This window comes from Rhamphochromis sp. 'chilingali', assembly GCF_963969265.1.
Source record: "Rhamphochromis sp. 'chilingali' genome assembly, chromosome: 8".
NCBI classification, from domain to species: Eukaryota; Metazoa; Chordata; class Actinopteri; order Cichliformes; family Cichlidae; genus Rhamphochromis; species Rhamphochromis sp. 'chilingali'.
This window is the reverse complement of record NC_137935.1, coordinates 18,585,692-18,613,521: the sequence shown is the minus strand read 5'-3', so window position 1 is coordinate 18,613,521 and position 27,830 is coordinate 18,585,692. Positions and strand designations below refer to the sequence as shown.

Below are 27,830 nucleotides of genomic sequence, written 5' to 3'. Positions count from 1 at the left end.
TTCATAACAACATATTGGCTCATTCTTAATTTGATGGTTGCAACATTGGTGATATGAGGAAACAAAAGGCTGGAAAAGTATAGTAGTGCTTTAAAAAACAGCTTGAGGAGCATTTTGCAACAATTTCAGCTAAATGTAAGCAGGTCAGTCACATGATTGGGCATAAAAAGAACATTTTAGATAGGTTGAGTAAAGATCAGCATCTAAAACAGCATCTAAAAATTGTGGAACAATTTCAGAATAATGTTTCTCGGTGTAGAAATTTGGAAACTTCATATATCATCATAGAGTACATATTGTCTTCAAAAGACGCACAGAGATCTGGAAAAATCTCTGTGCGCAAGAGATGAGGTTTGGGCCCCAGATGATGGCACTGCATTAAAAACAGGCCTGATTCTGTCATGAAAATCACTGCATAGGCTCAGAATGATTTCCAGAAACCATTGTCCATGAACACAGTTCACCATGCAAACAAATGCATCATACAAAGACGAAGCAATACGTGAGTTTTATTAGCGTTGCATCTCTGATAGTATGCATCAGTTCCTCTGGAATGATCAGCTTGCACATCTGGAAAGGCATCGTCAGTGCTGAAGGTATATACAGGTAACATGTGGCTTCGGTAGTTCAGCCAGATGATGCTAAACTACATTCTGCATCTATTACAACAGCGTCACTTCATAGCAGATTGTCTGGGTGCTGCCTGCAGTCAAGACCTTTCATTGGTTAAAAACCTTTGACACATCAGGAAACAATAAATACAGCAAAGTAGACCAAGGACTGTTGAGCATCTAAAATCCTGTGTCAATCAAGAACAGGACAACATTCCTGCCCCAAACGTCCAGCAGCTGTGTTCCTCAGTTCCCAGATGTTTGCTGACTGTTGCTGAAAGAAGAGTAGATGCTACACAGTGGTAAACATGGCCCTGTCCCAGCTTTGAGACATGTTTCTGCCATCAAATTCAAAATGAACTAATATTTTTCTCTTAAAGTGGTACATTTGATATGTTTTCTATGATCTGCTGTGAATGAAATATGGGTTTATGAGATCTGGAAATCATTGCATTCTGTTTTTTAGATTCTATCCGATGCACCATCATTTTTGGGGGAATTGGGGTTTTATATTTTGTGCTCTGAAAAATTTTTGTTTCAACTTGTCTTGATTCAAAGTGTTATCTTGCTTGAATTGAGTTACACCTGTTCTCCCGGCAGACTGCATCAGAAGAGGATGTACCTGCAGCAGCAATCACAAGGCATGGGGCTGCAGACCTACTTCAACCAGATGCAGATTGATGAAGGATCCTACCCAACAGGCAGCACTCCGCTGGACCCAGCGGCATCCCAAAGTTCCCCTCAGGGCTCCCCCATGTCAGCCACCCACCAGCCTCAGGCCCAGCAGCAGGGCAGCCCTCAGGCCTCACCTCCATTCAGCCACGCTCATAACCTGAGCCCTGTGATGGAACCAGGCGAGGCCCTGGGTTATGATGCCTACATGACCCATCACCACTACACCCAACATCTGCCTCCAGGATCTCACCTCCACCACCAGTTCCACCACCCTCAGCCTCATGAAGCTGCTGCCAGCAGCCTGGGCTTCAGCTACCCTGGAAGCTGCGAGCAGCAGGTCCTGGGGCCCTCCACTGAGGCTCTTCTGCCAGAGCAGTACGAGTTCTCACTGGATCCCGCCTGCCTGCCCCCACCTGCTGGAGGAGAGGTTAATACCGGAGTTATGGGTGGAGTTTTGGCTGCTTCTGGGCAGTCTGACGGCTTGGGCTTACCTGAGCTGCAGGGCTCCCTCTTGGACAGTGAGATGATGGAGACTGTGGACTCGCAGCATGGCTTCGTACTGGTCAACTAAAGCCAGCTGAGGGGCTTTATAGAATGCAGTATTAAGAAATGAGAATCCACACAGCATTGAGAGCAGAGAGAATGGAGATGTAAGTGGAGGCCATAAGCGTAGCAACAAGGGAAGGAAGTGTTAATTTTTGTGCAACTAATACAAACTTCATTTCTTAGTTGTGACGAACCTCGACCTTTCTACCAGAATCCTCCCTTAACCTACCTCCCTTTCTCCCTCGTCTCCTCTGTTCTCGTTCTCATCAGCCCTGTGAGGCAGGAAGAGGCCCGGTATGTGGCACAGCGGGAGTTTCACTGTACTGACTCGGCGAGGTTGCTGTTGTCACGTACGTTGTGTGAGTACTGCGCCGTGCAGCCCAATGGGGGGGGGTTGGGATGCCGCACATCCCGGAGGCCGATGGAGCGCAGCGAGTCAACTATGGTTTGGAAGCAAACTCATTTAAGACCCGACTGTGTGGCAACCAAAAGCACAATGGCTGGCAGTGCTTTTTGTATTTAAAACAGGACACCATCAACAACAATAGACTGGTTCTCAAAACACTTTGACTTTTTTTTCTCCTTCTAAGAAACTGGTAGTTTTAGAAAAAAAATATTGTAAAAAAAAAAAAAAAGAAAATAGAAATTGGCCCTCATTTATCACGGTACCATGAAGATGCCCACAGTGTTTTTGGCTTTTTTGCAGTTATAGAAGTTATTTAAACACTAATGTACAAAGCCCAACATGGCTCTCATGCATAGGCTCCAACACTATCATTATACATTAAACCTCTCAGTACCTAAACCGTACCCTAAACCTGCTACATTTTTGCTTTTAACCATGTCTCCAAGCTATTACGTGGGTTGACTAATGAGAATATTAATGTAAGCTATGTGTGATATGCATTTTTTTTTTTAGCTCATTGTAACTACTGATCCTGATTTTCTTACACTACTGAACTGCTTTTTTATCATTCAATCCAGCTGCACACAGCTGCCAGCTCCAGCTGTTATTGTACTGGCGGAGATGACCATCAGTTTTTGCGACGAAATGGCTACACCTTTGTTTAACAGTTGAATTGTGGGTCATGCGTGTGCCTGATAAATGAGGGCTGACGTAATTAAAACGTTAGGATCAGGAAGCTGCGATGTGAAACAGTCGATATTACTCTGTCTTGTTTTTTGTTTTTGTGGCAATACTGAAGCAATATTAATCCTTAATATGGAGGGGGATTTGTGAATGAAAATAGCCTCACCAGTACAGCCAGCTCTGATTGGTTCCCGGGGCCCTCCGTGTCGTCAGAAGTGACATCACTTGAGCCGATGATGTAACCAGGAGATAATCTCTCGCTTACTTTCCACAGAAGTGCAGGGACGAACTCGGAAACAGCTGTTTGGATGGTACTGTGCAAAAGTTTTAGGCTTTAAATCGGGTTTGAGCGCCCTCGACCTTTAAAACAGAACTGATTCTCTTTGGTACACTCGCACGCAACCTTCCCAGGTACTTGGCAGGTAGGTTGTTGCGAGCATCTTGGAGAACGCGATGACTTTTTACGTCATACTGATTCAGCGATGGAGATCAGGGCCGCCCTGCTGGCAAAGAAACGAAACAATTGAATTGAAAGTTCCTGAAACCTTTTGCACAGTACTCGGTGTAAATGTGTGCGTGCGTGTGCGTCGGTGTGTTTGCACAATCCAGAATTCATAATTTTCACAGCATTTGTTATCATTGCTGAACTAGACAAACACTGTATTGACAGCTTTATTCAGAATAACACAGTGCAGTAGTAGCTTTTAGATTAATTCTGGTTTACATCCTCAATGCTCCAGTCATGCCACTGTGTTGTTTTTAATCATGGATGATGTTTATAACAATGAAACGACCCCTGAAAGAGCCCCCTGCATTAGATTTTATTAAAGAATGTGTTCTCTCCTACGCTAAGGCTTCTGTTAGCAGAACATCAGTCAGCACACACTGGATCTTGACTGTTGGCTCACCACCACTCTGACTGACAGCAAGCCAGCAACAAGAATGAGAGATTATATATTTGTTTTGTTTTGTTTTTAATTTCTTCACAGCACTCGGACTGTGTTCAATCTACTTGAAAAACACAGACGCATCTTCTCTGACAGATGATTATGATGATTTTTTTTTGAAAAATGATCACAATAATAGAGAATAGGACTGTGACCATCTGCTACACTGTCACCTTCAGTGGTCATATGAGTTAGCCTTTAGAAGTGTTTGTAGACGAGGCAGTCCCCCTCGCGTTGTGGACGGCATTGACCCGGAGTGAAGAAGGTGGTTTGACAGTTAACAGTTTTCAGTGAAGGGAAAATAATGTGGACCAACTGGGGCTGCAGTGTTGGTTAAGACTGAAAGGAAAATCCATCCTAAAATGCTTTAACACTGTTCCACAGCAGATCGTCTGTAATTAATTAACCAATTAAACAATCTGCTGATTATTTCATTGGCCATCTAGTTGTTTGGTTTTTTGAGTGGCAGTGGAAAAATGCTCATCTTGCTTTAAGTATCACGACCCAGCTCATTGATATTTCTCATCAACTGTCCAAAACTCAAATATTATTGAGGTTTTACCAGATACTGACATTAACCTGTCACTGTGGCAATCATGGTCCAGTGACTAGGCCGTCATTCACTCAGGTTTCAAGACGTTTCAGTTAGTCAGTGAGCGTTACAAAGGAAAAATGCGCATGCCCTGCCCAAAGCTTTGCGATTGCTTTGGCTGCTAGCAGGTTACCACGGTCGCCTGTAGTTTGCATGGTACACGGCAAATTGTCCACAGATGCTCGCCAGCTGCAGGTGCGATGCAGACCAGAAAAGGAGACAGTTGAAACACGATGGCTTTCACTTTGAAGGCAAAATATTCCCCATTTCTTCTTTGCATCTTACATCTTCCCGCTTAAGTAGGCCTCAGCTGGTAGTGGGTATTTGCAGACATGTCGGCATCAGAGACCGCTGCAGTCTGCTAGCAACAAAACCAACCACGTTTTTAATGCAGTTGACTTGATTGATCTAATGCAGGGAATACACTCACGCCCCCCACGCAACCTGTGGTCATAGAACATTTAACATGACAGGCAGCGTTCAAGTAATGAGAGTGACAAACCTCATTTCTTTAACTCACTCTCTGGTTCTCGCAGTAGAATTGTGGTGTATCGTTAAAAACAAGAGAGCACCACTGATGTGGACAAACCTCATTCCCTCCCACATTTTGTTTTAGCCAGTAGAAGCTCCGAAAGACTCTGACACAACACATCTGTCATGAAGTCACCTCTCTCAGGTTGCAACGACCTGTTCTTGCTGCTAGGTAGCTTGGCTTATTAGCCTGTGAGGAGAAATGAGTCACCCAATATCATCCAGCGAACCCAAGATCAGACTGGATTAAAATGGTGTTGGCGTCCTTGGCCACAAAATTTTGAGAACCCTTTACTTGAATAATGCCACCTCTATAGCAAACACTGTAGTAGAGTTCTGACGTCAGTCCCTCAGGATTTAAGAGAGAGCTTAGTAAGTCACCATTTTCCACATTTAACAGTCAAATGAGCAAAGATATCACCTTCAGAAACAATGGCCTCAATAGACCAGAGTGCACTGAAGCTAGAAGACCTGTTGTAAAACAAGTCTTGTGGTTGCATTAACAGTCCCACCCTTGACTTTATAAAACTAGTCCGTGAGCTGGATGTGTTTATGGTGTTATCTGCCCACATTTTATTGACGCAAATAAGCTCACACCCAGTTTGTGGGTCATGCTGAAATTGTCCTTTAGAAAGAATGAAGTCCGCTGAAGTGTGTGAGCTTTGTTTACAATGAAATAATTACTCTGAGGTTTGAAGAGCATTAGATTGTTAATAATGGTGGTGCAAGAGCATTAAAGGGTGGATTTCTCCTTGAAGTGAATATTGCGATAATTGTTTTTCATTTTGTCAACGGCTACAGGATGATCTGTGGAAGTTTGAAATACTGGAGCACTTTGACAGCAAAGGGGAAGAAGAGATGTAGCGAGAGAGGAGAAGGTGGGAAGGGTTCGTTTTTGCTCTGCTTGTTTTTTCCCCTGCAGATTAAAAACGAACCGCAGATCTGTAAGGAGACACCTTTTTCTCCGCTCTCTTCCCCAACAATAATGGAAACAAAATGACAACGGAGAAAAAAAAAGGCTTTCAAAAAAAGACCTGATGTAGTAACACTTTCTTCAAATGTTGTTTTTAATTCAAGAAAAAGCAACACGTTTGAGTTTATTATGACGTGTTCTGTGTACAGATTAGGGGTGTAATGAATCGTCGGCGCGCGCTCGGTTTGCATCGGATTTTGTGTTAAACGTGAATAGTGTTCAGTGTGCCTTTTACTTTTTCGTATTTTCAGTCTAAATTGATTTTGAAATGGCACCAATACTTCCTGTCGGACCCTTTTTTTGTTGTTTATTTTACGATGATTATTTCTTCCTCTTCTGTATTATTTTCTTCTTCTTTTTTCTGAAAGTAAGTAGAGCCAGGTTTTACAAAGGTACAAAACCAAAGTCGCTCAGAAGTTTCCCTGTACGACCCACCGTGTGGAGTTTTGGAGCTTCTTTGTCAGCTTCTCTACCTTGCTTTTTTTTTTCTTATTGGTCAATCAGTGTATGCCATTTAAAAGTATTATAGCAATATTTCTCTAGTGGAAGACTACAGTCATGAAGATTCTAGTTGATGTGTTTCCAAGTATAATTTCACCTCCTGCTGACAACAAAAAATCTATCAATAGAAATCCAGTTTTATATTTACCTTCATTGATGTTGACCACACATAAGCTAACTTGCTGTTGAGATTAAAAAGGTTTATTGAACAGAAGAGTCTTGTGTTTGTGTGTGAGTGTCTCTTTGCAACAACGCCGTTCATCCTGGTAGTTGGCGAGTTTTCTCCACTTAGTCCAGTTGTCCTATAACTTCACACTGCAGCCGACTGATAGTGCCCCACAGTGGCGCGGCGGAGGCGTGGGTTAATGAATCACGCTCAGCGCTCTGTTTAAGCAGTTGAGTCATACCTGAACCTGAAACCGCTTCAACCAGAGCTAATCTTCTCAATGTGGACAATTTAGCAGAAGCCACAAAACCGGTTCAGGTGCAGCATTAAAGTTTATATTCTCCAGTTTGAGACTTGCCAAGTAAAACTTTCTTGATACCAGTGAACACTTTCATTGTTGGCAGGAACGTTGTAAAAGAAACACTCAAAGAATCCTGAACTGATATTAATAGGAGAAATGTGTAACACGCTTTTGAAATACTTGCAGGCATTTTTTGTATTTTTGTGATGATGTGTCCCAAACTTAAAATGATAATCTAGATCGATCTCTAATCCCTAAACTTAACCAAGGAAGGAAAATGGCAGATTCGCCTGGGTAAAAGACCGAAAGTTGAGGCACACAACGATGTGTGCTGCTGGCAAAGTTTCTGGGCTGCCTTCCCTCGTAACAGCCATCCCCCAAGAGTCTCTCCATCTAAAGCGATGCATTATCAGGGACTGTAACATAGTCATTTTAACTGAATTAATCAAAGTTGACAATTGATTATATATGTGAAGGATTTATGTGCTAGTGATGATTGAAATTAAAGGTAATATAACCCACTGGCCACTTTATTAGGTACACCTGTTTGGCTTGACTTTAAAACATGGCCAAGTGAGTCCAAGTATTTCAGAAACTGCTGATCCACTGGGATTTTCCCACATGACCATCTCTAGGGTTTACAGAGAATAGTCTTTATTTGAAAAATGAGCAAACACTGTGGCAACAGTGGGAAGGAAAAACGTCTTTTTAACAGGAAGGAAACTCCAGCAGAACAGGACACGGAGGGGAAACCTGCTGATACCGGTTGAGGTTGAGGGGAAGACGATGGGACAGAAACTGGAAGAGAGCCACAGTTTAATAATAACTAATGATTAAAACCAGAGTGCTCTACAAAGACATTGAGTGGAAAAGTTGATCGAAGAAGAAACAGTGCATTGTGGGAGGACACCAGCAGCCTAGGCCTATTGCCTAGGAACTATCTCGACTAGGAACTATATGCTTTATCAAAAAGGACATTTTTAAGGCTAAGGGGGGAAGAAATATAGTAAGGAAGAAATTGCCAGAAACTGAAAATATAAGACACCCTCCTGCTCCTCTCTCTAAGCCCCTCCCCCCAGACAGTCACATTCACGTGCAGGTTAAAAATAACACAGGATTCCAGTCCTGCAAGCCCACTACTAAACCAATTTCTTTCTAATATTGTAGAGTCTTTACTTTTCAATATAAAAGTGCCTTGGGGCAACTCTTGAATTGAAAAGCGAATTGAAGTGTGCCACCACATCCTCCATCTTAAGAGTGTTTTTTTTGTTTTGGATTTTTTTTGTTTTTGCTTTTTTGCTTTTTATACAAGTCATGTAATCAGGTCTGAAAAGACCTACAATTGGTCAAAATCTTTTCTCACGGGCTAGGTTTTCCAAAGCCTGTAAACAAAGCCCCAAGAAGATACAGGGGTCTAGTTTCACCATAGAGTACTTTTGTTTTATTCTGATGTGACACCTTTATCCCTAACTCATTTCCTCAAAGTCAAACGCTTTAAAGGAAATGTGTATTCCTCCATTCCCAACAACAGAAGTGTTTAAAATCTAATATACTGAGTGGTCTCTAACGAGAGCAGGCCTGGAGTTAAACTGTTCAGTTCTTTGAAGCAACAAACACGCTTTTTCATTCTCATCTGCCTTTAAAGAGACATAATGCTAAAGATAATCAACTTAACACTGACAACAACAGCTTTAAAAGGCCCATTACCTCAAAATAAATGGCAGAACTTCTTATTTCAAAGAGCTGTAACAAGGCAGACAAACAGGTGACATCATGGAGCAAAAATATCTGCTTCCCTAAATACTTTTTTGTGTTCCTTGAGAGTCGTTAACCATAAATACTGAATGCACATTTATCTGATTAAAACACCACAACCACATATCAATTAGACAACAAACTCACACTCTGCCTCTCTGTTGTACAACCAGCTGTGAGCAACTGCAGCGATTTTGCACGTCTCTTTTACGCTCGGCGTTAACGGAGCAGGAGAGGCTGAATAATTCATTACCACTGATGCGACCCAAAGGCCCGACCAGTCAGAGAGATCACTGCTCTCATATCACGTTTAGTCCATCTCCATGGCAATCATCTGTCAATATTTAGCAAACTGCATGAAACTCAAACACCTTTTTTGTTCTGATAGTAAAGTGCACCTGAGGAAGGGGAGGGGGCTGTCCCGAGCAGAGCTCCAATTGGTTGACCTCAGCTGCAGATCTCCAGCCTGTAAACACATTTGGAGCAAAATGTGCTTCGAGAAAGCAGAAGAAGTTCTCAAAGCTGTTTCAGTGCAGAGGCTCGCTCCCTCTTGAGTGGAAAGGGATCATGTAGAGAGACCACGTCAATCCAATCAGCCCACTCAGACAGAGAACAGCTAATCCCACTAATACACCACCAGAGGTAGGTGATGTGGGTGGAGGGCAGCAGGGGGGAGGGGAAGGCAGGGGTCAATCTGTTCATGGAAACCAGGGTCTCACTTCTTTTCCTGGGATCAGACCATGTGCACAACATGCTGCTGGTACTGCTGAGTCAAACTCATGTTTAGTCTGTGAGCTCTGCATTACAGGAGATGACAACACCGGGCTATTTTGATGCACTTTTAATTTCGCCTTTGAAAAGTGCAACCTCGCCGGCAAATTTCCCTAAAAGACGGCACCATTTTCCATTCAAACGTGGGTATTTATAGAACGTATTCACCAGCACAGTGGAATGCTGCTGAGACCTCCAGCAGGCTGCCTGTGACAGACAGAGAAAAGAAGGCTGATACAATAACAGACAGTGTAATCTTTTTTTTTCCTCCCCTCGGTAAAATATTACAATATCAGAAGCCTGTTCACTCATCAGGCCAAAGTATACTGTAATGACATCAATGGTTGTCATGACAACGGGAGGAGGGTGGATGACAACATCCTACTGCGTCTTTTAGAGCAGGAGATCACAGCACTGTTCAGGATTAGAGATGCACCAAAAAAGAGAGAGAGAGACAAATACTTTCTCAAATGCAGAGGAGAAACTAAACTTCTGTAACAAGCGATGCATTTTCTTTTCTTCATAATGTAATTCATCTAAAAAATAAATAAATGTATTAATAAAAACCTCTAAAAGCCCACTGCAGGCTTTGCAGTAAGTGAGTTTGAGGTAAATGCTATAGCTCTGCAGGGCATCCGCCGAAGATTTTCTTCTCTGAAATGATCTCCTGTTCGAAGGAAGGTCACGCAGCGCTCCCATTTCCTCCTCCACTGAATGCACACTGATCACATGCTAGCCAGCAGATGGACAGAGTCAGAAAATCCCAGCACACATGACCCAGTAGTGCCTGGAAAAATCAGGTCCTGCAGGGGCTCTGAGCTGGATGTTACAGCCGAGCCAAGTGTGAACCACACACTTGCTTGAGCGTTCTTCGTGTGTGCTTGGATATTATTTAAGGGCGGGGTGTGGGGGGGAGAAAAAAAAAGTTTGTACAGCTTATAAACCCCATGATAAAAGACAACAGAATAGAAGAGGAGGAGGAGGGAGCGCTGAGATGACAAGGTGACTTGAGGAGGGAAGAAAAAAAAGAAAAATGAGTGGGCCAACGTTCCTCTTCTCCCAACTGATATTTGTCATTTGTCACCCTGAGAGCGTCTGACCTCACTCGTGTGTGTGTGTGTGTGTGTGTGTGTGTGTGTGTGTGAGAGAGTGAGCCGTGCTGTGTGGGGGCTTTGCTTGACTCCTTTCATTATAAATGACATGGTCCTGGGAGGCAGCTGCATTGACGTCAGGGCTCTCAGCTCTGTCAGGGGTTCTAGCTGCTGAAAATCCCCCCGAATAACAGGATCTAAATAGATAGGAATAGGTTGCTGCTGTTTCATTACTGCCTCATGAACTCAAGTGGATTTAGAGGGCGGATTAGCCCTTGTCCTCAAGTAATCGTCTTTTAATGAAGATTTTTGGCTGTAATGGGGAAAAAAATGTGCTTCAAAGCTTCTAGATCACCAGATATTTTAGAAAGAAAGAAAACAACCCTTCATTATTTCATATGTGTCAAGCCATGTCTGAGGTATGGTTTGGCTCTTGTTATCAGTCTCACAGGTTCCATCTACCATCAAGCCTCCTCCTTCTCCTCCTACTACTTCACACCATTTCTTGAAAAGCACATCCTGCCTTTAAGCTGCTATATTCTCAATGGCTCTCGAGTGGGTCCTGCTGTAGCAGAATGTGCTGACACTCAGCAGCCACACCAGGCTGTGCATTACAGTATGTGTGCATAATGTGCTCCGGAAATTAGGGCTGGGTGGAGGATAGGGAGAGCACACAGCTCCAAGGAGGGCTGATGGAAGATTTGAGGCGATTAAAAAAAAAAAAGTAAGGTTGGGATTCTCATAAAGATCCCTGCCATGTGATTCATTGCCTCAAAGCTCTCTGCTGACTCCTCATTTGGAATGAACAGAAACGTTGGGGCATCTCGGATGTGCTGCACATAGCATATGCATAACAAGTAAGTGGCATGTTATTCATACGCTTGCTTACAGCGCATGTCCACTTCCAAACCGAGCCCTTATTTTGCAGTCTCCCTCTCCACAGTAGTCGAGATGAGGGCAGGTGTCAGCTGCAGACCCTGCCCCTGCTCTGCGTGGTTCCCCGTGGCCAAAACAGCCCGCAGGACCATCGCTTTCATCTCTGAACAGCTGCCTACCAGGTCAGAACTGAGCAAATATGAGACCAGGAGCTAGTGAAATTAATGCCACATTTTCCTGCAGACGTCGACAGGCTGAGAAGCACTCCTTCCAAATCGAACAAAGAGCATTTAAATCACAAGGACAAAATTGGATCTTTCTGCTTGTGACAAACTTTCCAAGTTGTTGATTAGACTTAAATATACAGATACATAAATCCACAATCTTCTTGTAGTGACAAAGAGACCGTGTGTTAGAATGCCTGTGTTCGTCATAAATGCTGGAGGGGGGGGAATTAGACGTTGTCCTTTAACCAGAAATATGTGATCATGAACCCCGCTTTGGGGACAGAACTGTGATCAGACTCAACTTCACTGCAAGAAAACAGGTTCAATCATTAAGCCAAAGTGACACAAGTGATTTTAACGCCATGTTAAATCAGAATGGGCAAGTCCCAGCCTTGAGCCACTGCTTTTTCTTTCTTTTCCTTTGATGCGTCACTTGCTTTCAATTACTTCAACTCCTTCAGGCACATTTAACCGATACGTCAACTCGACTCAGAACTTAAGACCAGAAACCCTCCAAATTCATCCAGTGCACGTCGCCAGAAACTTCAGCTGTTTTCTCTCACTGATTGCATTCTGACTCACTGACTTCTTTCAGTGGTGAAATCATTTCAAGTACTATATCGGGAAATTTCAAGCAGAAAAGCTGAAAGTCATTCTTGATTATTATGGTAGCACTTTGATGCCCTTCTCATACGGCCAAAATCATGAGTGACCCGCCAATTGTCAAAGCAGGCCACCATTATGTTGCCTTTTGTTTTTTTAAGGGGGTGGAACAGCTGTTTTCTATGAAATCTTTCCATAGTCATAGCCTATAAACCAATGCTGAAGTACCAAAGTCTACTTTGACTATATATATATATATATATATATATATATATATATATATATATATATATATATATGTGTGTGTGTATATATACACACATATATGTATATTATGCTCTCAAAAGTTAAACTTAATATCAGCTCTATCTAGTAAGTTACTTATCTTCAGTTTGCTGCAAAATCAGATTGTCAAGCAGAGAAACCCTAAAAGCTGCCATAACAGTCAATTAGTCTGTAGTGAATAGGGTCATGTTGGCAACTTACAATCTGTTTCTGATAATACAGCAATTAACCACTACAAATCATCAAAAATCAAACATCTGTCTTATAAGACAGATATGTGGCACAACATATGTCTTATCTTAATTTATTTAATATTCATGTTTGGTGTCCCTGTAATGGGATAATATTGCATTACCCACCCCATACTTTCTATCCAGATGGAAACTGCCTCTTGGGAGAAACCAGTGTTGTGGAAGTTTTCCACAACCCCCTATGCACATGGCACAAGGGATCAATGGCTATGACTTCAGTCACAGGTCCTCCATCCAGTGGAGTACACTGTAGAACAAAGTGGTAGACATCTCTCTTCTTTCCCATCATCAAAACACCAGATGAGGACTATCTCTAGGAAGAATGGTTCCATCCATCCAGCAGGGGTTTGTAAATACAAAGAGACCCCCCAAAAGACAGCTTTTACTGGTTTTTCCATAAGCTAAACATCCACAGCAGGCCTGTGATTTGTTGTCAATACAATTTATATTTCAAGAATATTTTAAAGTGGTTCGTCTGTTATTCTCCAAATTGTTTTAATTGGATGATTCCTGTCTTCACCCTGAAGCGGCCAATTATACTGACAAAAAGGACTTGATGTCCTAACTGCGAAGTTACAAAAGAAGGGTACACTGGCTCCTCTGTGTTACTTTATTCAGATCAAGATACAGTAGTACAGCATCCCAATTTAGAAGAGAATTCAAAACAAAAATAAAAGCGCAGTCTTCGTGATACAGGACAATCAACAATCAAGGTTTATTCAACAACAAAATGAGGAAGGCGGGAGGGGAGAAGAGAGAAGGGAATGGCATAAGGAGTTCAGGGAAAGACAAAAGTTCCTTTTATCAGCACAGACGATACATTTATTCAATCCGCCCATAACCACCCCAGCTCCCACCCCGTAATAAAACATTATGCAGCCTTACGTACACATGCTCCCTGCTCCCCTTCCCACTTTCTTTCAAAGCATGCACTTGTTCTCCATTGTGTAGAGGTTTTTAAGCAACGATTAAAAGTGATGGCCCTTAACGTTTATTGAAAGGCTTTTAAACCTCCTGTTCAGTGGGGAGGGGAGGGGAGGAGGGAGGGGGCACCCAAGCATGGATTTAAGGAAAAAATTGATCGGCTCTAGAGCGCATGGACTGCTGTGGTTGTGCACTAGCCCCCATAGCTGTAGTCAATTAAGTTGTACGATCCCATTACCGTCAAGACTAATAGTGTCGCTTCCAGAAAACAATGCTGTCTTTTTACACAACATGGCAGACGAAACCGGTTTACCGGCATATTAAAAGAAAACACAGCTGCTTTCTAAAGTCATTGGCACAAAGATTAAGAGTAATGCCGACAATATACTACAGAACATTACGTCCCATCTTTCCACACATACCAAAAATTACTAATCTGGATGTGGGACAGTTATGAGCAACAATTTACAACTGATCTGGCCCCTCTCCATTACTGACCAACTCAGAGCACAGCAGTCTGGTGGATGAGGAATTACACAGGACATCATTTCTTTAAAACCTTGTAGATTCTAATTCTGTGAAGGATTTCAGAGGCGAGGGGTTTGATTTGGTGACAAAAACAAAAAACATATTTCATAACACCTTGAAAGACCTTTCAATTTCTACTTCTCTGTAGAGCTGCATCTCTGGGAAAAGGGGGCTGTTTCAAGATGAAGCTCAGGGAAAAAAAATTAACAGCTTGTTGCACCATCTGCTGCTAAAAGTTTTCATCTAACACTGGGAGAAAAAGTGCTGCAGCACAAAGAGTTAGCACAGTCCTAGGTAGCTAACAGAGACGTGGTACGGTGTGACGACTGCAGCTCAAGTACAACAGCGGCCAAGGGCGTAAAAAGGGAGGAATGTGAGGGGGGTACTGGTTAGCAATGACTAGCGAGTACAGTAGCACATGCATGCACCACTTATTTCAGTTTCATCAACACTTTGCCTTTGTAGAAGCACCCATTTACAGCAAAGCGAAAGGTTAACAAATAAGCCTATGTGCTATACCTGGACATGGACACCCATTGGACAGTAAAAAAAAGAAAGAAAAAAAAGGAATAAACATAGGGAAAAAGAAACAAAAAATAAAACTGTTGACAGCTTTCTCTATACATTAACCAGTTGATCCTGAACATCAATAAATATCTTGTAAAAGTGTTGCCTTGACTCAGGTGGGTATCTGGTTAACCCATGTCGGGCTGGCCGGTTATGCTAGCGCCAGAACTGTGTACGAAAGAGAAGATAATTGCAATTTTAGTCATTTTTAAATATATTTCAAATATAACTCAATCTGTTAAATGGTTTTAATACCCAGTGATAGGAAAGCTTACCACTAATGGCCTCCTGGGCAAAGTATTTAACATCCATGTCTGTGTCTGAAGCCAGCTTCTCCAGCACTGGCTTCACTTCTGTTTGAAGGGCACTGCAAGGGACAAAGTGAGGACGACATTTATTAGACTCAAAGCTCGTTCTGGATTTCAGACTTTAGTCAGTTTTCCCCCTCCACTGTGCAGAGAAAGCACAGAGTGCTCAAATTCCAGACAACATACTTGCTGTCGAGGATAGGGCCAATCTTCTGAAGGGATTTCGCCACATTGAAGCGGACGTTGGCCACTTGGTCATTGGACATCTTGAGGACCACAGGCAGCATCTGCTTAGTGGTGATCTCCTGGCCACATGCCTTTGACAAAGCCTGAGACAGAATGCAGGAGTTACCAAGATGACAAAATCTACATGTAAGTGATTTATTTTTTAAGAAGCTCATACACTTCTTTCCTAATAGTGACTGCTGCCTTCGTTTACCTCAAGTGAAGAAGGTAGGTGATCCAGATACGTATACTTGGGTCATATTTTAGTCCAGAGCTTAGCTTGCTCTGTTAAAGTTACTGCATTTATATTAATAAAACAAACCCTTAATTCCTAAACTAGGCTTTTCCCATGTGCAGTGCAATAAAGTGGATCTGCATTATTGAATCTAGCTTCAATACTGTGAGTCTGAAACCTTTAAGGCATAACAGGTATTAAAAGAGTGCCAAAGAAAAGTTATGTTGAGGCGCTTTGTAACAGAAGGCAAAGCTGCCACAACAAAACAGACACCTCACGGTCTAACGATCCACTTTGAGAAAGCACTTGGCGACAGCTGGTAGTATAAGAAAAACAACTAATCTCTGCTTTTTATTAGAGAGACTAGAGTCATTTTAGATGGATCAGTACAGAAAATAAGCCCCTCAAACAAACTCCAAAGGCCATCATGTGCATATAGAATAAAGATCTGTCGACTCACATTGATGCAGAACAGAGTGGTCATCCTGTGGAGGTAATTGGGATCGTTGGCCATACCCAGCACTTTGGGCACGATGGTGTTCTGGGCCCACTCTGCTCCAAACTTCTCCACGAGCTTCATTAGGTTACAGGTCGCTGCCTCACGGATGGCATACACTAGAAAAAACACACAACAGCATTCTGTGTGAAAGGTCTGCGTGTGCCATGTCTCCCTTTCCAGGTCTCTGTGAATGAGCTTGATGGGCTCTTTCCAAATCTGCTTTGCTTGCTAAAATCCTCCAAGATTACACTCTTCATTTTGCTTGCTGTTTGCAATCCACAATTTTAAAATCTTGCTTGTCATTATAGTAATTTTGCTCCTCATATCTATTTCGTTTGCGTGTCCTGAAATAAGACAAACTCTTATTTTTTATTTATTTATTTATTTATTTTTTATTACAAACAAGTGTCTAAAGGCCTTTACACAGCAGATATATAAAACCCATGCTTCAAAAAACACTTTTCTGAGTCATCTATTCTTAATGCAGCAGTTTATAGTTTGCAGCATTAATATTTTCAAATGAAGCTCGAAAAAACTCTTGGAGCAAAGCATGACATTCTGTCTGCTGCCTCTTTCTTGTGACAACTGGATGAACCCAGAATCTCAGTTTCTTCCATTTCCTGTTTAGAAACATCAGGACCAGCTCATCACTTCTTGATGTCAACTTAATTTTTGTCCACAGCGCATTTCTGGAGGACAAGTTTTCTGCAAAAACACACATGTGAGGTGTGTAATGGCCTCAACACTTTGCTAACATACTGCTTGTTTTACACCTCTTTAACAGACAGAGCGGCTGTGCTGGGATCACAGTGTGGCCCTGTGCTTACACAGGACACATTCAGGTTCAACAATGAGTGTGGGTCAACACACGCTTCAGGTTATATATATAAACATCCATGTAGTGTGACAAAATATGCCATACACACAGTTGTACCGATTTCAGTGGGAGTGAGTGCGTCTATTGGTGTGTGAGATGGCCGACTTAAAAAGGTGACTGAAATTCTCTCTGGGCACTGGTATAAACTGCAGAGCCCCGAGGCAAACAAGACTCATCATACTGAACCAATTTGGTCAAGGGAACAGCAAGAGCAGTTTGCTTGCGAACATCTTCGAGCTGGACAATAAAAATCAGGGCGATAATTGCACGCACACACAAGCCAGAAAAACACGCCCTCAAAACACATTATTATGTGATGACTAACTTACTATAATTGTATCAATTCTCTTTTGGTTATATCTCATCTGGACAGTCATCCTTTTTAAGGCCAGAGGGTTACTCAGCCAACACATACAGATCATTGTCTTCTTTGTGACAACTTAGATCTTTGTTACTGAAGGAGCCTTCTTTTGATTTATCCATCTCATTACATATTTTAAGTGTGTAGCCAGGAAATGTAAATACAGCTGCCAATCTTGTTATAAATACACCCAAGAGCATTTCTGCAGTTGCATTGTTGGGCAACGGTTATCCTACACTGGTTGTGAAGAGAATCTTCATGTCTCACAATATCCATGAAGATTTGTTTACATGCGTGTCCATCAGTGAAGTCTGACATACGTTTTAAAGTTACTGTAATGAAAGTACAAAATGTCCCATCTATTGTTTTACCCCTGATTTTACCCCATTGTTAGGATATATGCAGTATCTACATCCATTCAACAAAAATTACAGATTTTATTTATCAGCATTATTTGCTGTAGCAATTATGACGCTACAGCTTTCACCTCAAATAGAATTTAGAGCAATAAAGCGACAAATAGAAGAACTCACTGTTAGAAATTAGACTAATGGTATTTGTATGCTGTGTGACAAAAAAAGAAGAGGAAAATACACAAATAATTTTCTCTGTAATTAAGCCAGTGAGGGAAAGATTCTGGGCTGATTCCTGTGCTCCCGTCTTTCTCTGAAGGGCTTACGTAAGTGTGGCACAGCCCTAACCCTAGCCCCACACACACACACACACACACACACACACACACACACACACACACACACACACACACATATAGAGAAACTCACACCAGCAGCATTCCAATGATGTAACCCAGCTGGCCCTTTGTCCTCAACAGAGAGCGTGTCTCTCTCTAATTGGAAAACTCAATGTCAAAAGAACACTACATACACAGGGAAAACTTAATGCATACCACAAATATTCTAGGTTATAAATACAGTTGGGTGTGTTGTGAAGTTCTAAGGATAAACAGCTCTTTCAGCGTTTGAATAAGGATGATTGTTTCGCAGAACCGTTTAAAACTACCGGGAAGAGAAAGACCCCAGGGCAAACATGCACAGATAAACACACACAGACTCGCTCAGTGACCCAACAGGGATTTTAAAGTCCATTAACAACAGTATAAATCCAAAGCTAGAACTGCAGGCTGTTGTATAGAAAAACAAGGTTAACTGACGTAACAAAGTATGAAAGAGTGGCTGAACTGTTCTATGGGGATGCAAACAGCGAAGGGTGACAGCATCGCGTGGACAGAGTAAAATGCTGCTACAGCTAGGAGGGTCTGAGGGCAGGCTCTCCTGAGAGCAAATTTTCAGAGAAATTCTCTTTACAGGCTTTCTGTGTGTTACATAAAACACAATGTGAATCAATAACAGTGAGAGATAAATACATCAACAAGACATGTTTAAAAAAATATATACTGGAAATAACGGTATACAATTATCCATCAGGATAAAATTATTAGAAGTTTCCAACAGGACCCCGTTTACCTCATTTATGTGTATTTGCTTCAATTTCCAGTCAGTGCAAGTCTTTGTGCCGACAACTGTTTTCACTCAAGGTTCTAGATTCTCTTTTTCTTTGTTTTCTGTTTCACTGAAAATGTGTGCAGCTACTCCCTCAAAGCAGAGTGAATGGAGAAGATGGGTTAAGATAACGTTTCTTAAATTGACTGAAACTTGCTACGTGACTGAATGCAATGAAAGACGAGCCCCTTAACTGTGCAGAAAAACCAATAGAAGAACTGCTGTGATTAACACAACGTAGCAACTCGAGATCACCCAAGATCTGCACAAATGTAGATGACTCCTTCATGTGTCAAAATGGAAATGAGAGGGTCCATATACAGTTCTATTGTGACACAAGATCTGACAACTTCTCAAACACCATTGTACTAGATGATTTAGTTCTTTGCTGATTACAGCTGTACTACGCTACAGATGAAGAGTCTCCAATGGTATGTATAAAACAAAACACCTCCATCTCACCCCTTCTTTACCCTGAAACTTCTTCACTTCCACCCTCTAAGCTTATTAGTCTCTTCTCTCCAACAGTCTCTCTGACCTGGTCATAAAATAGTATCAGACTGGTAAGAGGACCTCTCTAAACTGCGTGCAAAGTTCAGTCAGAGAAATTAAAGAGAGAATCAAAATACAACTGTGTGGATATGTAATGGTGAAAATTCATAAAGGAATAAGCAGTTCCTACTTATGTTTAAAAAAATGAAACAAAAAAAGCTAGTGTATGATGAAGGTATCAGAGTGCTACCGAGCACTGACAGCCAAAGTAAATAAAATCCCATTGGGAAGAGGCGAGAGAATTAGGGGCATTGCCACAGTAAGTGCAACCCTCCTGCAGCGAAAACTAGAAAACGAGGACAATTTTCAGGCTAAGATTTGTATTCATAGGCTAAAGGGGGTGTTGCAAAGAAAGCTGCCCATTTAAGCATCTGTTTAAGCAGCGTCTCATAAGTTCGCCAAGTTGGCAACAATGAGGTGAACTGAAGTGTGAAGATCACTGCTGTGAGTGAGAAGGGTGTCAGGCACCAAAGCTGACTGTATGCATTTACATGTAAATAATATGAACAAATATCCAAATCCCAAAATTGAAAACCAAATACCTCCCCAACAAACAAATATGCAAACAGTCAAATACTCAGCTCCACCTTAAGACCAAACAGATAAAGTATCGTCCTATGACGATGATAGTACATCAAATTGACAAACTTTGAAACCCATAACAGCACCTTACCATGGTCAATAAGCCAGGCCATACAAAGGGTATTGAGCTTCTCATCAAAGAACTCGACTCCCTGCAGGAAAAAGGATAAAATATAATCACAACAATTTCCTGGTTATCTACAGTCAAATCGGGCCTGATAGCATTTTAGCTAATGTTGGTGTTTTTACACATGGTGTTAATTAAGGATGACATTTAAAACATGTTATATGGCTTGCAGCTGTCTTTCCTAGACTCCACGACTCACCAGCTGTCCTGCCAGCAAGGGCATGTACTCTATGATGGCAAGGCGAACCCTCCACTTTGCATCTTCTGCCAACTCCACAATGGCCGGCAGCAGTGACTGAGAGAGCTGTCGTATGCCAATCACCTCGTTCACACAGTCAAGGTTGGAGATGATGTTCAGACGCACCTCAGGGCACTAAAACAGACGAATTACGAGAGATAGGTTAAGGTCATGCCAGCCTACTGTCATCAAATTCTGATTCATTTCAAACCCGATATAATCGAAAATGTAAAACTTCTTAACCTACATATTTTACACTTAAGAAGAAGAAAAAAAGACCAATCACATATTATGTATCCAACTATGCTAACCCCATCAAAAAAGACCAGACTGCCAAGAGGTTATGTCTTACAAATCGGAACCAATGTTTATTATAAAGAGCCTGAAATTAGGGCTTGCGTTTGTTCAGCTTTGAACAGGATATTAACTGGAACAGCAAAAGTACACAGCTAAACTTTTTAAATCAACATACTTTAAACTCCAGAAACCACAAATTGAAGAATGATTTGACACATTCAGTCACACTAACTTAAGCTGAGACAGAGCAGTAGCTGAACAAGTCACAGAAACTATCTGAAATCTGTACAGTGTCTCCCTTTCCTCAGATAAATGTACTTTGATTTGAAATTTGCAAGTCAAAGCTGTCAGTTTAGACATTAATCTAATTAGTCACTTAGTCTTGTGTTTGTGCCGTGAGGAAAATGGGCCGTCTTTAAATAGGACTAGAGGAAGAGAGTTGAGGAACTTAAAGCATAAGCCGTCCAAAACACTGATACACGTTTGTCGCCGACCTGCCAAACTTGTGTCTGATATCAATATTCACTAATGTAATGGGACTATGTATTAATGTGGGAAGATGTGAGTGAGCTATTCTTCAACATGAACCTAACACACTTAGAGGAACAATGTAAATCAATATTCAGGAGCTAAAACACATTAACCTAACACAGAATCAGGACTGCTCTACAATTTGATTCTTGCAGCAGCTTCTTTGAAAAATGATTACAAAAGTAATACTGACAGTTGCAAAAATAACTCTGATGTTAGACACACAACCCTACCTCCTTTAATCAGCAAATATCCACAATTATTCCTTATTACTGAAAATACAATCAGAATGCATCAAGCAGTAACCCATTTGGCTAAGCTGTGTCTGACTTAATTATGCTTTCCTCAAGACAGCAGCCAATCAGTCTTCCAATTGTAAGGTCTCAGTTAGGCTGCCAACTGCATGAATCATCCTCCTACCCAGCCAGGTGGCAGCCAGGTACATCTGGTGGCTGCAGCTAAGTGGCTTTGCTGTCTAAGACATGCTGATCAAAGAAGGCCAAAGAACTTGGTCAAATTGGGCTGCCTTGTAAGCAGCTTTTGTTTACAGTGGTACCAAACTACAACTGTGCCTTGTGGATTTCCAAAGCCAGCTGTCTAATATAAAGAAACCACAATTAAAAATCTGCATTTCCTTTACCTCGTCCTTGAGCTGAGCCAGAAATAGAGGCAGTAAGTGCTCTATTGTGTTGTCCTTGCCCAGGATGGTTGAAAGTCCCATAATGACTGAGGCCAGAGCCGATTTCACATGCTGGTTGGTGTCTGAAACAAGTTCCTAATGGAGGACGGGAAACACAGGAGACAGAGAGATCAGCCCAAACAAATAGTTAACACAAAGTATGTAAATAAACATCAAGACCACTGCAATGGCTCATATTTGCAACGCAGCACACAAGGAGCCTATAATCGACCTGTGTGTAAATACATGGTAAAGTGAACTTAATACTAGTGAGGATTACAGTCATTGCATCTAACAACTGTGCGTGGAAACTTAAAATGTGATGTAGACAGAAACAGAAATGGGTGTACATAAACAAGCAAAGAAATCGCTTGTTATCTAAATGCTCATGTTTACTTGTGTTTTCAAACCAGTATTACATGGAAGCCTCTAATGAACTATAAAACCTTTGAAAAATTATTTTCCCTTCCCAGAACATATATCAGCACACCAGGCATTTCAATCTACCAATAAAATCAACTCTGCAGTGGGAGTGATGGTATGTGTGTGCCAAGTGCCCGTGCTATGACGTTTATTACATTTTTCCAGGGAAGTGTGTTTGTTGCTACCTGGATGGCTTTTCCCACTGCTGTATATATGTTTACAGGACAAACACAGACTTCTTATGACAGTCATGCAGCTTGCTCTCTTTCAAACACACACCAAAAAAAAAAAAAAAAGTACAGTTCCAGGAATTCCACTGTGAGGCTACCTGTATTTCCACTACCCTTACTGACACTATAGTTCGTTACAACACAATAGTGCCACCTGCTGCTTAAAACTTGAACAACACTGGCATGTATAGTCTATAAAACATAACCACAAAACAGGCCTTGACATCAATTTAAAGGAATTCAGAGATTTGCTTCCAAACAGACTAAATAAATAAATGATAACATGGTTTTAAAAAAGTGCGATAAATGAGAAAAACCTGAATTATTTATTACTAGATTAATTTTTCTCAATCTCTTATATTCTCTAGAATATAAGAGATATGGATGCCACCTTTTCAACATCATGACTTCATGACAGTGTAACCATTATCTGCCCCAAACACTACATTATAAGATGCAGAGCTCATAATTAGATTCTCCTGCTATTCTTACAGGCTACGGATTAACTGTTAACTATGTCTTTGTCTGAGAAATGGATCTTCCCTGCAAAAACAGCCCGGTGCTCTTATTCAAAATTCTTAGGTTTACACAAACAAACATTTTACTTTTTGTGAAGGTGATGGCAGACTAAGGGTCACCAACCAAATATGTCTGCTCAGTGAACACTTTATACAAAATAGTCTCCTTTTCCCCTCCCTCCACAGGAGACAACTAAGATTCAAGGATTATCCACACTTTAAAATCTGTCAGCAATGGCATTGGTCAACCCCCCCCCCCACCACCACCACCACCACCAAAATAAATAAACACATATGCATTCAAAAGTGCTTTAAAGGAACAATAAAAATATAAGCTTTTATTTGTTTTTCTTGCTTTACCAGTGAACACAAAACTTTTGTCTTACTGACAAGAAATATCACACTGCAGCTGACAGAAAAGTTTATTTATTTTTACCTTGACGCAAGGCAAGATGTGAGTCATGATGATCTGCTCACGATTGTCCTCTGGAAGGTTCTCGCAGAATTCTGACAAAGGGAAAAATACATCATCAAAATATAGAAAGCAGTGGTCAAGAGGCTGAATCAAGTTCGGCCAGTGCGATTCATTTCAAGAAAATCTCCTACCTTTGACTTTGTTGGCTGCAGCCGCACGGACCTCAGCTTCACAGTCCTTCAGAAGATTCTGGAAAGCTGGGACCAGGTCGTTCTTTGTGATCTCTGGGCCCACTGCTTTCTGGAGCTACATTCAGACAGAAATCAATTAATCTCCATTTACTAAGTAAGCATGTGACACAATTCCCAGTGTCTTCCAGTAAAAAGGTCACTGGAAGATACTGGGAGGTTTTAATGTGGCTAAAAGTTCACATTGTGATATTATGAGCAAACAACCTGACTCAAAATTCTCAACACTGATAGTTAAGAGGTTTCAATGAATATTAGGATGGAAATAAACTTTACGATTTCTATGTATAAAACAGATTTTTTTAATGTACGTGCCATGGCCTGGGTCTATCACCTGGCACCTTATCCTCTTAATTTTGCTGACCCTGTATAGCCGTGTATTGCATGGATGCATGTCAAAGCTGCAGTCTTGCTAAATCTTCGGCTTAACTGGAAACTGACTTTTTAAAATGTACAATACTTAAATCTTTTCTGCTGCTACTTATAATCTGACAGGTAAAACTCAAAATAGCCTCTGAAATAGGGCTGTTCAAGCTAATAAATATTTACTATGCATTTTTCCTTATATCACAACTGTTTTATTGCCAATAAAAACACATGTTTTTTATTTGCTCTAGAACTTACTAAACACATCAAAAACATGGTGTTATTGTAATGAAAATGCAAAGATAAAGCTCCAAATATTACAAATCTTAATTAAAGCCCACTGGTAAAAGATTTTAATTACCTACTAGTAATGTTTGTGGGCTTATTTAAACTTGTGTCACCTTCATAATAAAGCTCAATCGAGTTTTGCAGCTGCATAGATTCTTTTGATCAAAAATGGCTCAATGACCTAGCTGAATGCATGTGATTAGTTGTGCCCACGGCAGCATGGCAACAAAGAACTTTAATTCAGCTCAAGTCTAAGAGAGCCACCTTTAAATCTCTCCATTCTGTTTTTGCTCTTAGTATTTTTTCCTGAAAGTTTTAACAGGAAGTTAAGATTTAATCTCAGCTACTTGTTTGAGGATGTTGGGTTTGTTAATCATTATTATTCCAATGACACCTTTGCTCAGTAAATATGCAGCACAAATGTTTGGACAGGGGTGGTTTATTTAATGATGTGATGTCAAACACTTCTTTGAAAGCACTACATGTGTCTAAACTAAGATTACTAACAAGTATCAAAGAAATACAGCAGATTAACATTGAAATGTATGAACCTTTTACTGTTGTTGGTTTTATATCCAGTAAAAGAAAAACAGTCAACTCCGCTTCAGAATTACTCTATATCAAAAAAGTGCCCTATTTAAAGTTGGTTTTAAACAGAATTTCCAAAATGTTAATTCTACATTTAAATCAAAGAAGTTGTTTTTCAGTTTACCTCAGAGAACTTGTCAGCAACCATGTAACGGACCCTCCAGGACTTATCTTCTGCAGCCTGACGTAGGGTTGGCATCACCAGGGTCTCCAGATCCTCCTGAGGCAGCAGAGTGGCAATACTGACACAAGCCTCCACTGCAAGCAGCCGCACTGAGTCCTGATGAAGAAAGATGGGATCAGTTTGGCCTCCCAACAGGCAACGACACCAAGAATTGACTACCCAAAATAAGAACACTGCAGTTCAATGGATTTTTTTTTTTTTTTGGATGGATGTTCATACCTGCTCATCAGAGGCCAGGGCAGTGAAAAGGGAAATTATGTCACTTTTTACATACTCCAGCTCCAAGACTTTGGCAAATTCCCCCAGTTTGGATGCTGCAGCACGACGCACCATAGGAGTGTCATCTGAGCACAAGGTGCGAAAATGCCTAGAAATAACAACAAACATCAAATGAAACCTTGTTAGAAGACTAAAACAACCACCAAGTGACTCATTACAAGCAAATAAGTTAAGAAAAAAGGATTTGGAGGAATTTAAAAATCTCTCCACTTTTCAAGAAGCCACTTACTGGCGAATCTCAGCCTTGACGGTGCTGGAAACACGAGGATAACAGACGCTAAAGAGGCCACAGGCAGATGTGCGAGAAGTGAACCAGTCACCACTGGCCAACCGCTTCACCAAAGGCTCAAAGTGGACCTCCAGGTCAACTGGAGAGTGCTCCTGAGAGATCTTTCGCAGGGACTCCACAGCTTTGTCTCTGACTACTGTCTCTTCCACTGTAGCTAGGCTCTCCAGAGGAGGCTAAACATCAAGAAGAAATAAGTGGAGATCAACTTAATCCACACTGATGATGGAAAAGCATCACAAATAAACATCTCACAAAAACTCTATATAGCAAATATGATACAATAGGCATTAAGGGGTTACTCACAATGAATCTCTAGATGCTACATAAATACTAACAAATGACTGGCTGCATAGGATTGCTTACAGTCTGAATTTAGAAAATGTACCTTTCAACAAACTGAAAATTTATACATGGTTGTGATAAAACAATTGTATAGAATATGATGTACTGCTAATTCCAAATTTAAAAATCTCTTTACAACAAACAAAGAAAAGTTAGGAAAATCATCAAATCTTAAGAGCTGAAATGTCAGTCGATTACTTTTATTTTTGTCGTCACAAACATGATCATCTTTGATCCCAAGTCCACAGGTCAGTCCTATGGTGAAACTGTTGAGCTGAGGGACTGATGTAATTGTGTCAACAGTTTGTTATTACTAGTCTAAATCCAGTAAATGAACTATGTGTGGGTTAAGATGTGTTTAGATACTACCCTTTGTGTCTTAGTGCAACCTAATATAACCTGACTTTAACATTAGCATTTGGCCCACTCTTGAAAAATACGTTGATGCAAAGTTCATGTGTAGTAAATTGACTTTTACATAAACTAGCTAATTCTAAGGAAATGTCAATACAGATTTAATATAATGGGGAATGCATCTCCTTGCAAGCATGTGTTTACAAAAAAAATCTGAAGCTTGTAGACTTACCAGAAGACAGTGGACATACTCTGGACCTCCCACCAGCATAGTGAAATTGCCAAGCTGTTCAGCCAATGCCAAAAGCACCTCATCTTCATCATAGATGGTGTCTGAGGGTGAGAGAAGGACTGTAAATCTACATGTGGATTACTGGCAGCCTCAGCAACTACAAGGCCCAGTTTTAAGTGCAACACATTCAGCGCTTTAATATAAAACTGCTTTTATTACCTGTGAGGAAAGGGAGGAGTTCAGTTCGGGTCCTCTCTACACCCAGGGCCAGCGCAATAGTGGACAGCTTCTTGATGCTGTTCAGACGCAACTGGAAGAAAAATGGAAAATTAGTGATGGATTCAGAAACCCTGAGCCAATAACAAAATAAATAAATAAATACAACCCTATAATTCATACTGTTAACCCAAGAACGCGTATTAGTGTTATCATCTGGTTTAAAATTGCGTCACAAGTTGCTAACTAAAGCGACCCAGCGTTTCAAATTGCTTGCTAGAAGGCAAAGCTTTCCACTGACTGATAGGAATAAATTGCGTGATCAGCCGTGATCTATACCCACTGCGGCCTCAAACGCCCCGCTGTTGTGATTCCTTAGTTGAACGCTCATTCGGCTAGCTTGGCTAGACATTAGCTAGCAGCTAAATGAATGACCTAGTTTGTCAATCTTCGTGATAATATATTAAAATGTACATCTGCGTAAAAACCAACTCAAAGAGCGGTATATTACTGTCGACAACAAACTAGACTAGCCGGGTAGGGTGGGCCCGGCAGAAAATTCCTGATAGGCCCAGACCGAGAACGTTACTTAGCATATTTGCTAGATAGCTAGCTAACAATCTGACGACTAAGAAATTATGCCAAACGCTTTGATCTTTAATATAAAAAAAACAATAATATTAAAATCAGGGTTCCTACCTGAACGTCCTCATTTCGCAGTTCATCAATGAGAACGGCGATAGGATAAAGAGAATCGTCTCCATCAGCTCCTGCCATTTTGGATACTGTTGCAGTTACCGAATGGCGCTGCGGTGCTACACTACGGGGTTTCTGCCAGAAAGCAGCAGCTGCAGGGCCCTCCCCTTCTCGGAGCTTGCTTCTTCTTCTACCTTTGGCGACTTTCAAACCAGCCTAGATGTGTTTTATTGCCACCTACTGGACTGGAGAATATTACAATAAACTAGGGTTTTGTTTATTTTTTAGCTCAATCAGTCTCTCTTTCTTCCCCTTAAAGA

The 27,830-nt window shown here is 41.2% G+C and overlaps 2 protein-coding genes across 3 annotated transcripts in view; one reads left to right on the top strand and one right to left on the bottom strand.

Annotated features, from left to right (window-relative positions):
• Positions 1-6,673, top strand: part of sik2b (salt-inducible kinase 2b) — a 56,902-nt gene extending 50,229 nt beyond the window's left edge. For both annotated transcript variants that reach the window (XM_080888828.1, XM_080888827.1), the window contains exon 15: positions 1,212-6,673. In XM_080888828.1, the coding sequence (XP_080744954.1) occupies positions 1,212-1,857 (646 nt within the window). In that variant the 3' untranslated portion in view covers positions 1,858-6,673. The remainder of the gene's footprint in view (positions 1-1,211) is intronic.
• A 6,715-nt stretch (positions 6,674-13,388) lies between these two features.
• On the bottom strand, positions 13,389-27,673 carry ppp2r1bb (protein phosphatase 2, regulatory subunit A, beta b). Its single transcript, XM_080888433.1, has 15 exons — positions 27,514-27,673; positions 26,818-26,908; positions 26,599-26,699; positions 25,611-25,843; positions 25,322-25,469; positions 25,043-25,198; positions 23,620-23,734; positions 23,450-23,520; positions 21,804-21,938; positions 20,297-20,470; positions 20,062-20,122; positions 16,040-16,194; positions 15,306-15,448; positions 15,087-15,178; positions 13,389-14,979 (listed from the first exon to the last, which is right to left on the bottom strand). The coding sequence occupies exons 1-15, from the start codon at positions 27,589-27,591 to the stop codon at positions 14,963-14,965; spliced, it is 1,770 nt and encodes a 589-aa protein (XP_080744559.1). The 5' UTR covers positions 27,592-27,673; the 3' UTR covers positions 13,389-14,962.
• Positions 27,674-27,830: the final 157 nt, after the last annotated feature.